Raw genomic sequence first — 14042 nt, 5'->3', positions numbered from 1 at the left:
GCCTGCTCGGAGTTCTGAGCAATTCCTGGCTCTTGAGCGACTGCTAGAAATAGCTTCAGCCTTTCCTTCGCTTCTCGGCCATTACCCTGTACATCATAATTGCAGTCCCGAACTATTTGGCAAATACGGTTATTTTGAATGATTTTCATTAATCGATTAGCGCAACGTAACAAGTGTAAAACATGAAAAAAAAAACCTGAATGGCACTGAGAGCTCCTGTGATACGTGCAAGTTAGCATCTCTTGTATACCGATGTGATTTACCTGCACTGATCCGTTGTAAAACGTACCACACACACCGGAGGCGCTTGAGCAGCCCACAAGATCAGGTATGCGGCACCCCAGTCCCGTCAGGCGGCCGCCTCCGGTGCCCCTACGAGTGACAAACGTGCGCTTGTTAACATATGGACAGGAAAGTGCGACCGCTGCACTTACTTGTTTGACAGTTGACGAACGCCATGTCGTGCAGAGCGTTGTATATCTTATTTCTCCAGACTTTCTGCCATTGTTTGACAGTCTTGCTGGCAGAGCCTTTGTTCAACGTTTCAGCGATCTCCTGCCAGAGCTGAGCCTAACGCGCCTTCGTGATCTGCTGATTGAGCCTACACGAATGCTTCATCATGTAGTGATGTTTCTCCATTGAACACAATGATCAGTTAACGCTGGTGCATCGAGATGTGCAGGCCAAGGCGACAACCTTTACATGCTGACATGACTATACCGACTAGAGAAATTGCCAAGCTGACAATGTGCTGTCACGGGAAGTCTCCCGCGCAAATTCAAAATAGTTAGCGCCCTGTCGTGAACACAGAATAAAACAACACAAAGCACAATCGAGAGCGTCCTATCAGGAACAGAAAAGAAAACAAACCAATTAGCAAACAACAAAACCTTGTCAAAATAAATTCTATTTCCATATTATAAGCTCTGAGCAACAAATTTAGAGCTTAAAACACATCGAAGTTAGCATATGGCACCTTAACAATAGACGCAATTGAGATGGGACCGCCCAGTCAAGCCGATTGGTTGTTGTCGGCCCCCTCTTTTTCCCCCAGCGTTCTTCTCACACTGCTACACCCCGCCACCAATGCCTAAGTCAAATTGTCTTCACGGCGAAGTGACATCTTTAGTGGATTCGGGCCCAGGATGAAGATTACCCTTCACGTTATCCCGTCGATTCCTGTTCCCTTACATACCATGAGTTGGACCCCTGTGTCTTCTTTATATCCGACTTCTTCCACATCACGAACGAACAGCGCTGGTACCTAGCCCTCAGCTCTGATCCACCGCCTCCGCATAAAAAGCCGTGATTCTTCGCTCGCCATGTTCTTGCTCCATGGAAACAAGCTCTACCGCCGCAACATGCGACCTGATGGCGCTGTGAACTTGCTGGTTGTTCCCCAGCACCTGCGTTCTGCCATTCTCAAACAAAATCATGACAGCGCTACATCTGGTCATCTTGGCCTCTCACGCACATACGACCGCGTGCGCCGGCGTTACTTCTGGTCTGGCCTCGATCGTTCCGCCCAATGTTACGTAGCCGCTTGCGACCTGTCAATGCCGCGCGAAACCCCTCTTTTGCCTCCTGGACACCTGGGACCGATTGCCATCCGGATTAAGCAGTTTTCTCGTGTTGACCTTGATCTCCTAGGGCGTTTCCCGTAGTCTTCGGCAGGGAACAAATGGAATGCGGCGGCCACCGATTATGCCACGCGGTACGAACACTCGCGCCATTCCAACCAGCTGCGTCACTGACATTGCGGACTTCCTTCCACCATGGCGCACCCCGTCAACTACTTACCGACCGTGGCCGCTGCTTTCTTTTCCGAGTTGTTGAAGAATTAATTTGTTCATGCTCCGTTCCTCACAATTTCACCACGGCTTATCAACCTAAGACAAACGGCCTAAAGGAACATATTAACCGCACTCTTGCCGATATGATCGCCGTGTATGTATCCGACAGTAGCATCGACTGGGACATACCCTGCCATTGGTCATCTTCATATACACCTCTTCGCGCACGTCATAATACTGCCGGGTAGTCTTCATTCTATGTTCTCTTTGAAAGAGGCCCCTTACTGCTCTTCGACACTTAGCTTCCCGCAGCTGGCTCCGTCATATATTTATGTGAGCGATACCATCCCCCGAGCCGCTGCCGCCCTATAGACTGCTCGTCTCAAGCTCTATGCCTCCAAAGAAGCTCAAAAAGTCCGCCAGTACGCTCGCCACCATGATGTTCATTATCCTACCGGAGCTCTGGTATTACTCCGACTCTCGTGCCACCGTATGGAATTGTGTGAAAAGATTCTGCCGCACCACTGAGGACCTTATCCTGAATACGCCCAGTGACCGACGTAACCTATGAGAATACACCGCTCGGTCCAAAGTCGCCCTCCGGGACTGTCTTTTCCCCGAGGGGCATAGTTTTCGCTCCCTCACCAGAACAGGAGTTGGCCACTCTGGTGCAGTAATTGGCCGCAACCTCCTATGATAAGCTCCATAAAACCCCGGCCCTCAGTCGCCAGCGGCTGCGGAACAACTGACCACGGCAGCGGTCATACCTGTGACGCAGCAGGGGGCGCTAAGAAAGCCTGGCTCCGCTGGACAGGCCGCCATTGGAAACTGACCCTGCCAACGTTTAATGCTAGAACCCTAGCTAGTGAAGCTAGTTTAGCAGTGCTGTTAGAGGAACTAGAGGGCATGAAATGGGATGTCATAGGGCTTAGTGAGGTTAGGAGGCCGAATGAAGCATATACTGTACTGAATGATGAGCATGTACTGTGTTATCGAGGTTTACCAGAGAGGCGACAACTAGGAGTAGGTTTCCTTGTCAATAAGCATATAGCGGGTAATATAGATGAATTCTATAGTACTAATGAGAGGGTTGCCGGCATCGTAATTAGGCTTAATAAGCGGTATAAACTGAAGGTTGTACAGGCCTATGCACCTACATGTAGTTATGATGACCAGGCAGTTGAAGGCTTCTGTGAAGATGTAGAATCGGCAATGCGAAAAGTAAAGACGCACTATACTGTACTAATGGGCGACTTCATTGCCAAGGTAGGGAAAAAACAGGCAGGAGACAAGGCTAGGTGACTATGGCATTGGATCTAGGAATAGCAGAGGGGAGTTACTAGTTGAGTTTGCAGGGCGCAATAACTTACGAATCATGAATACCTTCTTCAGCAAACGGAAGAACCGGAAATGGACATGGAAAAGTCCTAACGGAGAGGCTAAAAATGAAATCGACTTCATAATGTGTTCAACCCCCGCATTAGGGGATATTCAAAAAGGCGCCCCATCTAGGAGGAAAAACGCGAACTACTGCGTGCCATTTTGTCAGGGGCGTCGTTGGCGGCTCTACTGGTTCCATAGAGCTTCTATTAGCTCTATGATTGGCCCCATGCTGCAATAATTAAGATATAGGGGGAAAAATGACCATGATAGCAACCGCTACCACCCTATTTCAAAGAGAACGCTCTTAGATTCCATCTATCCATCCATCCATGCTTCAGTGGAACGGCAGGAACGGTGGCAGCTTCCTCCATGGGTCGCAGTCACCCTCCCTCCCGCGAACGATGCCCTCCCACTGCTGTGTCCCCTTGTGTACGCAGCGAGGCTACAAGGATGAGTCGGGGAACAAGGTAGGAATTCTTTTTTTTTCTTACCGGTGAGTTCACGCGCCACATTCAAAAAAAGAAACGTCGCCATCCGTTCGTTCAATGCTTTGCCAGTTGTTCGGCGTCGTGTCAACCTCGATTTCTTTTGTTGCCGTCGTGCGTCACCGTGTCAAATATACGCTGTGCATTCGTAGTTTACGTTTACTCGTTTTTGTTCAATACAAGCTGCTGCTTATGCGCGATATTGCATGCCCGCGTGCACACTTGAATGGCACCATCAAGTGTGTGCACGCGGGCACGCGGGTGTGTTCCTGCGCAACGCTTCGCCTTGTTTCTAAAAAATATTCCTACAAGTTAAACTTGTGACAGGGAGAAGTCAGCAGCATTTTTTTTAAGTGAACTGAGTTCGTGTATATCGCGTTTATAGTGATGCTGTTCTCCCGCGAGAAAAACGCCATGCAAGCGAAAACGCTGGCGATTTCTACCGCAGCTTGTGCTCTTTCAGTTGTATTTTAGCTTTCTTCGTCCGTAGTAAGTTTGCGCTACAGTTTCAGGGCATTCTTTTCGCCGTCAGGGCAGTGCAATATTAGAATCCTGTCGTTGTGTGCCCTTTCATCGCTGCTAAACCCTCTTGTACTTATTGTTCAGGTTTCCTACCACGGATTTCCGCGAGATCCTGCTCTCCGCAGAAGATGAATTATTGCCATAAAACGGGATGAAGGCCCTTTATTTCAAGTCACCATGCATACACAGGTATGCTCAAAGCACTTCAAAAGAGATGACTTTATACCAGGAGTGGCAAGTGGCAAAAGAATGCTCAGAGATGAAGTGGTTCCCAGCGTATTCGTGTTCGCGCGCGTAAAAAAAGAAAGAAAAGCTCCAAAAGCACGCACACCTTTGCCGTCAAGAAAGACAAAGCCGCAAGAGCAACAGAGCCCAACACCGCAGGAAGAAATGGAAAGTGAAGTCTGCATTGCAGACGAGCAGCTGCCACCCCAAACACAGCAAAGTTGCCTTGCTGAAGGGCAAGCTTTGATGTCGACACAGGCCGAGGAAATTCATCGACTGAAGCTACAGTGTAGTACTTTAAGGAATGAACTGGCACAAGCTAAAACGGCCGTTTATAAGTTGGTTGGTTGGTGGGGTTTAACGTCCCAAAGCAACTCAGGCTATGAGAGACGCCGTAGTGGAGGACTCCGGAAATTTCGACCACCTGGGGTTCTTTAACGTGCACTGACATCGCACAGCACACGGACGCCTTGCGTTTATAAGTTAGAAGGCGACAACAATGTTTTGCGACGTCAGCTTGAAGCAGAAAAGTCAAGAACTGCTGCCTTCTGCTTGGACCGTATTAAAGAATCGAATGAGGATTTTATGTTTTATACAGGGCTCCCCGATTACGAACACTTTGTCGCATTGCTAAAATATATCCACCCCGACGACAATACTAACTTGCAGTGCAGAAAACCAAAGTACCTGTATAGTCAAGGAAGAAAAAGAAAGTTGGCCAAGGACGACGAGCTCTTTCTAGTTCTGGTCAGACTAAGACTTGGCCTCTTTGAGCAGGACTTGGCTCACAGGTTCACCATCTCGCAAGCAACCGTATCCAGGATATGCACAACATGGATCAGTCTGCTCTATACCAAGTTGAAGAACTTACCTCTGTGGGCACCACGAGAAACTGTGGATGCAACTATGCCTGCTGTGTTCGTCGAAAAGTATCCAGCAACAAGAGTAATTCTGGATGCGACTGAAGTCAAGTGTGCAGTGCCCAGCTCGCTAGCACTGCAGTCAAGCACATATTCTTCGTACAAGTCTGCAAACACGTTCAAAGGACTTGTCGGCATAATGCCAAATGGCCTTCTGTCCTTTGTTTCGGAGCTGTTTACAGGCTCAAATTCTGACAGAGAACTAGTCATTCAGAGTGGCTTTCTAAACCTTCAATTTGACGCAGGAGATGCTGTTATGGCTGATAAAGGTTTCAAGATTGCAGATCTTCTAGAAAAGAAAGGTGTGGGCCTGAACATTCCTCCATTTTTGTGTAACAGGAAGTTTTCTGCAGAAGAAGTGAAAGCAACACAAGAAATTGCATCTCTCAGGATTGATGTTGAGAGAAGAATACAGCGAATTAAGTCCTTCCACATTTTTGACCGCCCTGTTCCTCTCACACTGGCACCATTAATTGATCAGATGTGGACTGTGGTTGCCATACTGACTAATTTTCAGTCAGACCTCATCTCTAAGCAAGAGTCTACTAGAGCAGCATGCTAAGCAGAGTATGAGTGCATGCTCTTGTCAAGCACATACAAAATAGTAGTACACAGTGCAATAAATGAGAGTTAACAAGTGGAATCTCCCCTTGCAGTGTGCTTTAATATGCTATTTTATGTACCATACGCCACTTCTTAACATAAACAAGTTTCATGACGTAAGCACTGAATAGTGCAAGAAGCTATCTATGCAACACAATCACCACTTAAGCGTGTAATTACAAGGCAGGGCACACAAAAAATAGTTCTGTAACAGAAGCATTACATGCTGGGAAAGCTCATTCTAAGTGACGAACAGTAGCATGGACCAGAAACAGTAAAAAAATATCAAAAACAAGCACTTTATGACATGGCCACTGTAAATCTCTTGAACATTTAACGGTTTGCACCATACAGCAGTTGTTTCACATAGATGATAGAGTGCATGGATTTTGGCTCGGGCCACGTCACCTAGCACCATATTATTTTGTGACAGGTGTCACAATTCGTATCGCACTGCTATGTCGTGTAACTATCATTTTAGCTAACTGCACTGTCAGCATTTTGAACCAGTAATGTACAGATCCTGGCTCTTATGTCCAGGTGCCAGGTGAAGTGGCTCCAAGCTCAAAGCCATGGGCATTCCAGCTCACATTTGAATGAACATTGCCAAAAATATACATCTCGCAAGATTTGTTTATAAGACATGTAGTGGGGCTCTTGTAATACTGGAGGAAGCCCTGAAATTTAAGGACGAGAGTTTCCTACACTATGTGATATCTGGAACTTTGGAGATGCAAAGAAGCCACATTGCATGCCTCAAGAGCATAAGTCCAGCAGTTTTTCCCAAAGGCCGTAAATATGACAGACTGATGCTCCTTGCAAACACTGTGAAGCATACTGCTTAGCGATGTAGCTACCCAAATTAAAGAAGCCCAGCAAGACTAACACTGTACTCCTTCGTGTGGGGCGAAACATAACAATGGTTGTGACCTGTTTAGGCTGTGACATTTATTGAAGGGACAGTCGACTGTCGGTAACAGTATAAAAATGTATATGTTCAGGTTCATACAGGAACGGTAAGAAGACTAGAAGGCCAAGGATTAAAATTATATACTGCAGTTAAATAAAACAAAGAAATGTTAACTCAAGTAGAAAAAACAGTGCAAAACAGTACGAAGTAGATAGCACTAAGATAAAAAGCCAAGAACAAAAAAACTGCAGTGACAAGGAATGCAACAATGAACAATGCATACTGAATGATTCGATGGTGAACAATAGAAAATGTGCACAAAACAACATAGTAAGAGTGACGTACATGATTTCTATATGAGATCTATACTTCACGGCAGAAGTACTGCAGCATATCATTGAAAAAAAAATAATCTAGGCGAGGTTTCATTGCTTTCCACTGGGCATAATCAAAGCGCACCCTCTCAATGATTATCCACTCCTGAGAAAAAACGACAAAGTCCCCCCACTCACAGGAGGTCAAAGCCATCTGTCCGGTTAACTGAAAGTAGTACTCATGACCACGTGATAATATAGGCTCACCATTGTCAATAAACTGAACATAAAAGTCAGAAGCCTTCATTGATTCCACATCTGAATCCTTCAACGAGTATGGGCATTTAACATCAAGGACTCCAAAAGTTCCCTCTTCTGGGTCAAACACCAACCTGTCGGGTGATGCCCCCAACCACGGACATGAAGGAGGAACAACAATGCCGCAGTGTTCTACTGTCACATCACGCCCCAGTTTTCTTAGCACTTCCAGATAGCGCTCGACAGCAATGGCCTCATTTTTTTTGCCGTATTGAATGGCTCGCACTCTCGAAAGGTCTTTGGGGTCGAGCAAGTTGCGCAGGCCTTTCTGCGTCCACTCCTTCCTCAGCATCACTTTGCCAAAGGCTGAAGCAGTCAGCCTGTGTCGGCGAGCGTCAATACAAGATTGGCTCTGTGCTTGTCGCGTATTCTTCTCCAGCTCACGGGCGTCTTCAGCCGATATGGATATTTCCTGCAAATAAGTAAGATTTAAAGCTACACTATAAGGGACGAAACTAAAGCGCTGATTGGATTCAATCACGGCATGTTGTTATCTATAGACAGCCAGATACTTCCAGGTTACAACAATTCGGACAAGGAGAGCTATGCTCATTGATTAGTATATGTGAAGAAAAAGAATTCCATAAGCAAATGGCTCACTTGTTTGAATGCCCGTTATTTGAGATGATAGCTGTACAGCCAATGGCATGGTATATAAACCAAGACAGATTAAACAGGTACACATATTGGCTACGGCTGTAAAAGTTCGAGTAACCCTTTGCTTAGCAAGCACCTAGTTCCCGTCATCTACCATAATTAATGTATGGAAAGCTGTAGCATTAAAAGTAAGGAGATAAGTGCTAAGAAAATAATGCTGTTTAACCATAGGATCATGGATACAAAGACCTTGTTAGGCACTAGTGATTTATGCAGCATCTTAGATGGTTTATAGAGTATTAATGTCCTAAAACTACTCTAGAATGAGGTACGCACAGTGAGGAGCTCCAGATATTTCGACCAACATGGGTTCTTTAATGTGCATTGACAGCACACAGTACACAGGCGCCTTGCTTTTTGCATCCATAGACAAGTGGCTGCCACAAATGCGATGTTGTGTAGCGTGCGCTCACATGAAACAACTATTCTGCACAACTGCTCTGCACCTTGTAGCGTGCTGAGCTCCTTAACATTTTGTAGCAGCAATTCAAGATGTAGCAAATAAATGTTGGACTGGTATCATAATTCGTTCTGTGCGCCAGCCTCATAACTACTGACACCTTCAACATGCAGTCCTACACTATGTACCACTGCATACAAACCTATCACAGCTGGAAACGGTGTTTTAGGCATTTATGTGTCACATCCTTCAGCAGTGTCATTGTTTTCTTATTGATATCATCTACAGTCTCGTATTCCGACATACAATCCTGCTTTTTTTTCACATATCTGGCGACACATTGTCTTAAAAAAAAAGGCAATGTCTTCTTCAATGACTTAAGTCACGATGCAGTCAAAATGCTCGAGACAACATCCCTTCATTTCGCAAAATAGCAGAACTTCTTATTATGGTACTGAGATACTTACATCAAATATAGCCTTTTCTGCACTTGAGCATCGTTCTTCAAAGACATGCTCTTCAACATCGACAAAAAGCTCAATGGTCGGAAAAGTGCATGTCTGATTTGTTCCGGGCAGCAGGTTGCCCAGCAAAGTTGCATACCCAGACGGCTGGAGAGACTGGTGGTATGTCGCAGGAGAGCCGGGTGGTGCAAAGCCAGATTTTGTCGGCACTAAAGGTCGCATATTGCTCAGAACGGAAGCAAATGAGGTTTTTCCCAGGGCTCCCAAGGTTTGTCCAAGCTCTTTCACTGAGTTGACAACTTGGCAACTGTCCTCACTTTGGCATTCAGACGTCGAAACTTTCAGTCGCTTGGGCACACTGCATCCACCATCATGCACCCGTCGCCAGTCAATGGTCTGTACACTGGCTGGTTTGAGTCCTGTTTGCCGAGGGCGTCTCCACTGCTGGGGTAGCTCAGTGCAGGGTAGCGCAGGAGGCGCCTCTTTGTAGCCGCCCTTTTGAAGGAAGGTGAGGAGCTGCAGAAGAGCTAGAACATGGCTGCAGACTCCGTTTCCAGCCGGACACTCACAAATGCTGGCAGTTATTTCATCCGTATCTCTCTTTAGTGTGATTGTCACAGGGTAGGGTGCTCCAGTCTTCTTCTGACTTCTGTAGCAGATGCCACGGGCAAGAACAACATCGGGGCTGCAGTAGAAAGTGGACGACGCAAGCAATTTACAGATCAAGCATTACATAAACCATTGTGCAGTTATCAAATGCAGTACAGTTCTCTTGGAATATTATCACAAGTGCTCAGCTGGACATCAACCAACCACCAAAAGAGAGCAAGGGTTCTCTCAAACATTACATGCCATCTTTGCAACTAGGTAAAAAAAAACAACTTGTAGAATGGAATTAAACAAAAACAAAAAAAAAACAGAGGACTGTTGTTTTACCTTCACGGGTGGATTTAACGAACGCGCAGAGTATGTGATGCCGTCAGCAACGCAATACAGGTTGTGGGGCATGAGATATTAAAAGCATAGTGTTTGCCTGTCTAGTTATCGGCCGGCACTCCACCAGTCCGCGGCAAGCGAGTAAGCAGAAAACGAAGGACGCGGCATCATTCGGAAAATGTGAGAGCGTGTACGTCGTATCAGCGTACCCAGGTTATCAAAGATAATGAGTTGGCGCCCCCTGAAAAGCCAAGTATCATCCCCGAAGTTTCAATCTTCATTACGGAACAGTTCAAAGGTATCTGAAGCTAACCAGGTCTTCAAGTTTCACACAGCCTTGCTTTATGGGATGTTTTTGCTTTACAGAAACTATGAAAGAACGATGGGACAGCTCGGAAAGCTTGTCCTGCAACTTTTCGCAAAGGACACTATAGCAAAGGTCCAGTTGTACAATCGAGGATCAAGCACTGTTCGTGAGAGCAAAGCCTTGCGTGCCTATTAAGCTCTAAAGTTGACTTCCATACCGCTGTCAGCGGGGAGCTAAACAGTAGCACAACTCTGAAACTGAAGACGAGCAGCAAGCAGTACGCATTTGCTCTGGATGGCAAACAATCTATTAGTGAAGGTAATGATTTTCAAATGCTTACCTCCGCTCTGGCGTGCACATTGACAGAGAAGAAGGCTCGGCGTACGCCTCAACGGCGAAACTGTATGCCTTCCGCTGCTGCTTGCCGGACGCATCACTGTGCGTGCAAAATGCTGCCAGGGATGCATCGGTTAGCTTCGGAAGCACACTGAGGTCTGGCGACCATTTCAGAACTGACGCTGAAGGCGTATGCTGCATGATGGAAGGCTAAAAGATCTCCCAAGGCGGCACCTGCTGAGCCTTCCACGCACAGCATCCAATGGCAAAAATCCGATCGCGCCCCTTACAACATGGCGGTCGCTACCAGTGTTGCCAGAACACTTAGCATTTTGAATATCCCCTATTATGCAAGATGTAGAATTAATCGGGAAAGTGCGATGCAGTGACCACAGGATGGTGAGGTCCCGAATTAGCCTAAATCTGAAGAAGGAACGCAACAGATTAGTAAGAAAGAAACCCATCAACGAATTAGCGGTGAGGGGGAGGGCAGAAGAGTTCAGGATCTCGCTACAGAATACAGAATAGGTATTCAGCTCTAACTGAGGAACGCGACATTACCCTAGAGGCAAGGAACAATAATTTCAGAGACATTATTACTGAGTGCGCGGTAGAGGTAGTCGGTAGGATAGTTTGAGAGGATCACGGTCAGCTGTCTAAGGAGACGAAAGATTTGATTAAGAAACGCCATACTATGAAAACTTCTAATCCGTCAACCCAGATCGAATTGGCCCAGATATCAAAGCTAATCAATAAGCGCAAGGTGGCCGATATAGGGAAGTATAAAATGGAAAAAATTGAGCATGCTGCAAACAACGGGGGAAGCCTTAATGCGGTAAAGAAGAAATTGGGCATAGGCAAAAACCAGATGTATGCGATAAGGAACAAGGCGGGCAACGTCATCACTAATATGAAAGAGATAGTCAAATTAGCCGAGGAGTTCTATACAGATCTCTACAGTAGCCAAAGTAGTCAGGACCGTAATGAGATTGGCGGTAGGGAAAAACAGTCAGACGTTCCACCAGTGACGAAGGACGAGGTCAAGATAGCACTAGAAACTATGAAAAAGGGGAAATCAGCTGGAGAGGATCAGATAACTACAGATTTGCTGAAGGACGGGGGGGATATCGTGCTAGAAAAACTGGCCACCCGGTATACGCAGTGCCTGGTGTCATCGACGGTACCGGAACCATGGAAGAATGCAAACGTTATCCTCATTCACAAGAAAGGGGACTCGAAGGACCTTAAAAATTACAGACCAATCAGCTTACTGTCTGTTATGTATAAGGTATTTACTAAGGTAATCGCTAATAGAATCAGGACAACCTTACACTGCAATCAAGCAAAGGATCAAGCAGGGTTTCGGAAACGGTACTCTGCTATCGATCATATCCATACCATCAATCAGGTGATAGAAAAATGCTCGGAATATAACCAGCTCTTATACATAGCATTCATTGATTACGAAAAAGCATTTGACTCAGTTGAAACCTCGGCGGTGATGCAGGCATTGCGAAATCAGGGGGTAGACGAACCGTACGTGAATGTGCTGGAAGATATATATAGTGGCTGCACAGCAACCATAGTGCTGCATAAAGAAAGTAACAAAATTCCCATAAAGAAAGGTGTTAGGCAAGGAGACACAATCTCCCCAGTACTATTCACAGCTTGTTTAGAGGAAGTATTCAGAGGCTTGGAATGAGAGCAGTTAGGGATAAGGGTAGATGGAGAATACCTCAGTAACCTGCGATTTGCTGATGACATTGCCTTGCTAAGCAACTCGGGGGATGAACTGCAATTATTGATTGACGACCTAGACAGGAAAAGTAGAAAGGTAGGCTTGAAAATCAATATGCAGAAAACTAAGGTAATGTTCAACAGCCTCGGTGAGGAACAGCAGTTTACATTAGGTAGCGAAATACTGAAAGTAGTGGGCGAATATGTCTACTTAGGACAGGTAGCAAACGCAGATCCGGACCATGAAAAGAAAATAACAAGAAGAATAAGATTGGGATGGGGCGCATTTGGCAAGCACTCGCAGATTATGACTAGCAGCTTACCGGTATCGCTCAAGAGGAAAGTATACAACAGTTGCATCTTGCCTGTACTCACCTATGGGGCTGAAACGTGGAGGCTAACCAAGAGAGTTCTACTTCAGTTGAGGACAACCCTGAGGGCTAATAAACGAAAAATGGTAGGGGTAACATTAAGAGATAGAAAACGTGCGGAGTGGGTCAGAGAAATAACTCAAGTTACCGACATTCTAGCAGAAATTAAGAAGAAGAAATGGACATGGGCAGGACATGTAGTGCGAAGAGAGGATAACCGATGGTCGCTGAGGGTAACAAACTGGATTCCAAGGGAAGGAAAGCGTAGCAGGGGGCGGCAGAAAGTTAAGTAGGCGGATGAGATTAAGAAGTTCGCAGGGGTCAAGTGGATGCAGCTAGCACAGAAGCGGGTTAAGTGGAGAAATATGGGAGAGGGCTTCGCCCTGCAGTGGGTATAATCAGGCTGATGATGATGATGATGATGATAGTTTTACCGGGGAAAGCGCGACCAACGAAATGCTGTGTTTGCAGACAACAACGACCGAGGAATGTGTGAACGATGAAGTGTTGTTCTAGAAGACAACGACGCTGACAGGGTGGATGCTTGATGGCTCTTGAAGTCTATGTGCCGAGTTCCCATGTCTCAAAAACTACTTTCCCGTAACAATTTTTATTGTGTACAAAAGTGCTGCCACCAAAAGCAGTGATGTTGACCACATGAGTAATACCCCTGTGACAATACAAAAAATAATGTAATCCAAATTGTGTCATTGGCATGTAGTAATGTTAATTTACAGTGTGCAAGAACACTTAAAGTCATTAGTTTCGAACTCTCTTTTGGCATCGAATACGTTTAGGAAATGCATCCATTTTATCTTGACTCAAATGTACGCTCTTTACACCATATATATACGCAGCAGAAACAAGCAAAGCGAAAACAATTATGTGCACACCAATGTAATGGTTATTTACTTTTGCTAAAAATATTTACGTTGCTGTGAAACTCTTCGTACCGCAAGTTGGGAAACGTCGTTACTCTGTGTATCAGTATTGACCTTCGCCTGCTCGCCAGTGTCTGGCTTTACGCCCAGTTTCTGGCTTGCCGGCTGCCCACATGGATTTATTTTTAGGTACTCAAGTGCAGCTGAGCGCTTCCAATTTTCGAGGTCAGTTCTCTGATGCATGTGTCGACATCTGCCTTGCATTATTTGTTTCTCAGGGGATTTTATACTTGGATTTCATTTTTGTATTGTTCGAGTACTGCGGCAAAGGCTAATATACTTGCTGACCCCAGTGCTGCAAAGAAAAGTTCTCGCCTTTAAAATGGTACATAGTAACAAATACCTTTTATGTGCCCTTATATCCCTCAATTGCAACCTCTTTTAGGGACTTCCACTGCCATTATTTGCATGTAATATTGT

At 45.7% G+C, this 14042-nt stretch overlaps 1 protein-coding gene and 1 pseudogene across 1 annotated transcript; one reads left to right on the top strand and one right to left on the bottom strand.

Annotated features, from left to right (window-relative positions):
• The window catches only part of LOC146187378 (uncharacterized), a 289128-nt pseudogene that overhangs the window by 105641 nt on the left and 169445 nt on the right, over positions 1–14042 (bottom strand).
• On the top strand, positions 5162–5947 carry LOC146187379 (uncharacterized). Its single transcript, XM_084607652.1, has one exon. It carries the CDS (start codon positions 5315–5317, stop codon positions 5888–5890), a length of 576 nt encoding a protein of 191 aa, XP_084463778.1. The 5' UTR covers positions 5162–5314; the 3' UTR covers positions 5891–5947.

The sequence above is a fragment of the Amblyomma maculatum genome, chromosome 6, assembly GCF_055883805.1.
Source record: "Amblyomma maculatum isolate TAMU_Amacu chromosome 6, ASM5588380v1, whole genome shotgun sequence".
Lineage (NCBI taxonomy): Eukaryota > Metazoa > Arthropoda > Arachnida > Ixodida > Ixodidae > Amblyomma > Amblyomma maculatum.
This window is presented reverse-complemented; position numbering and strand designations above follow the sequence as displayed.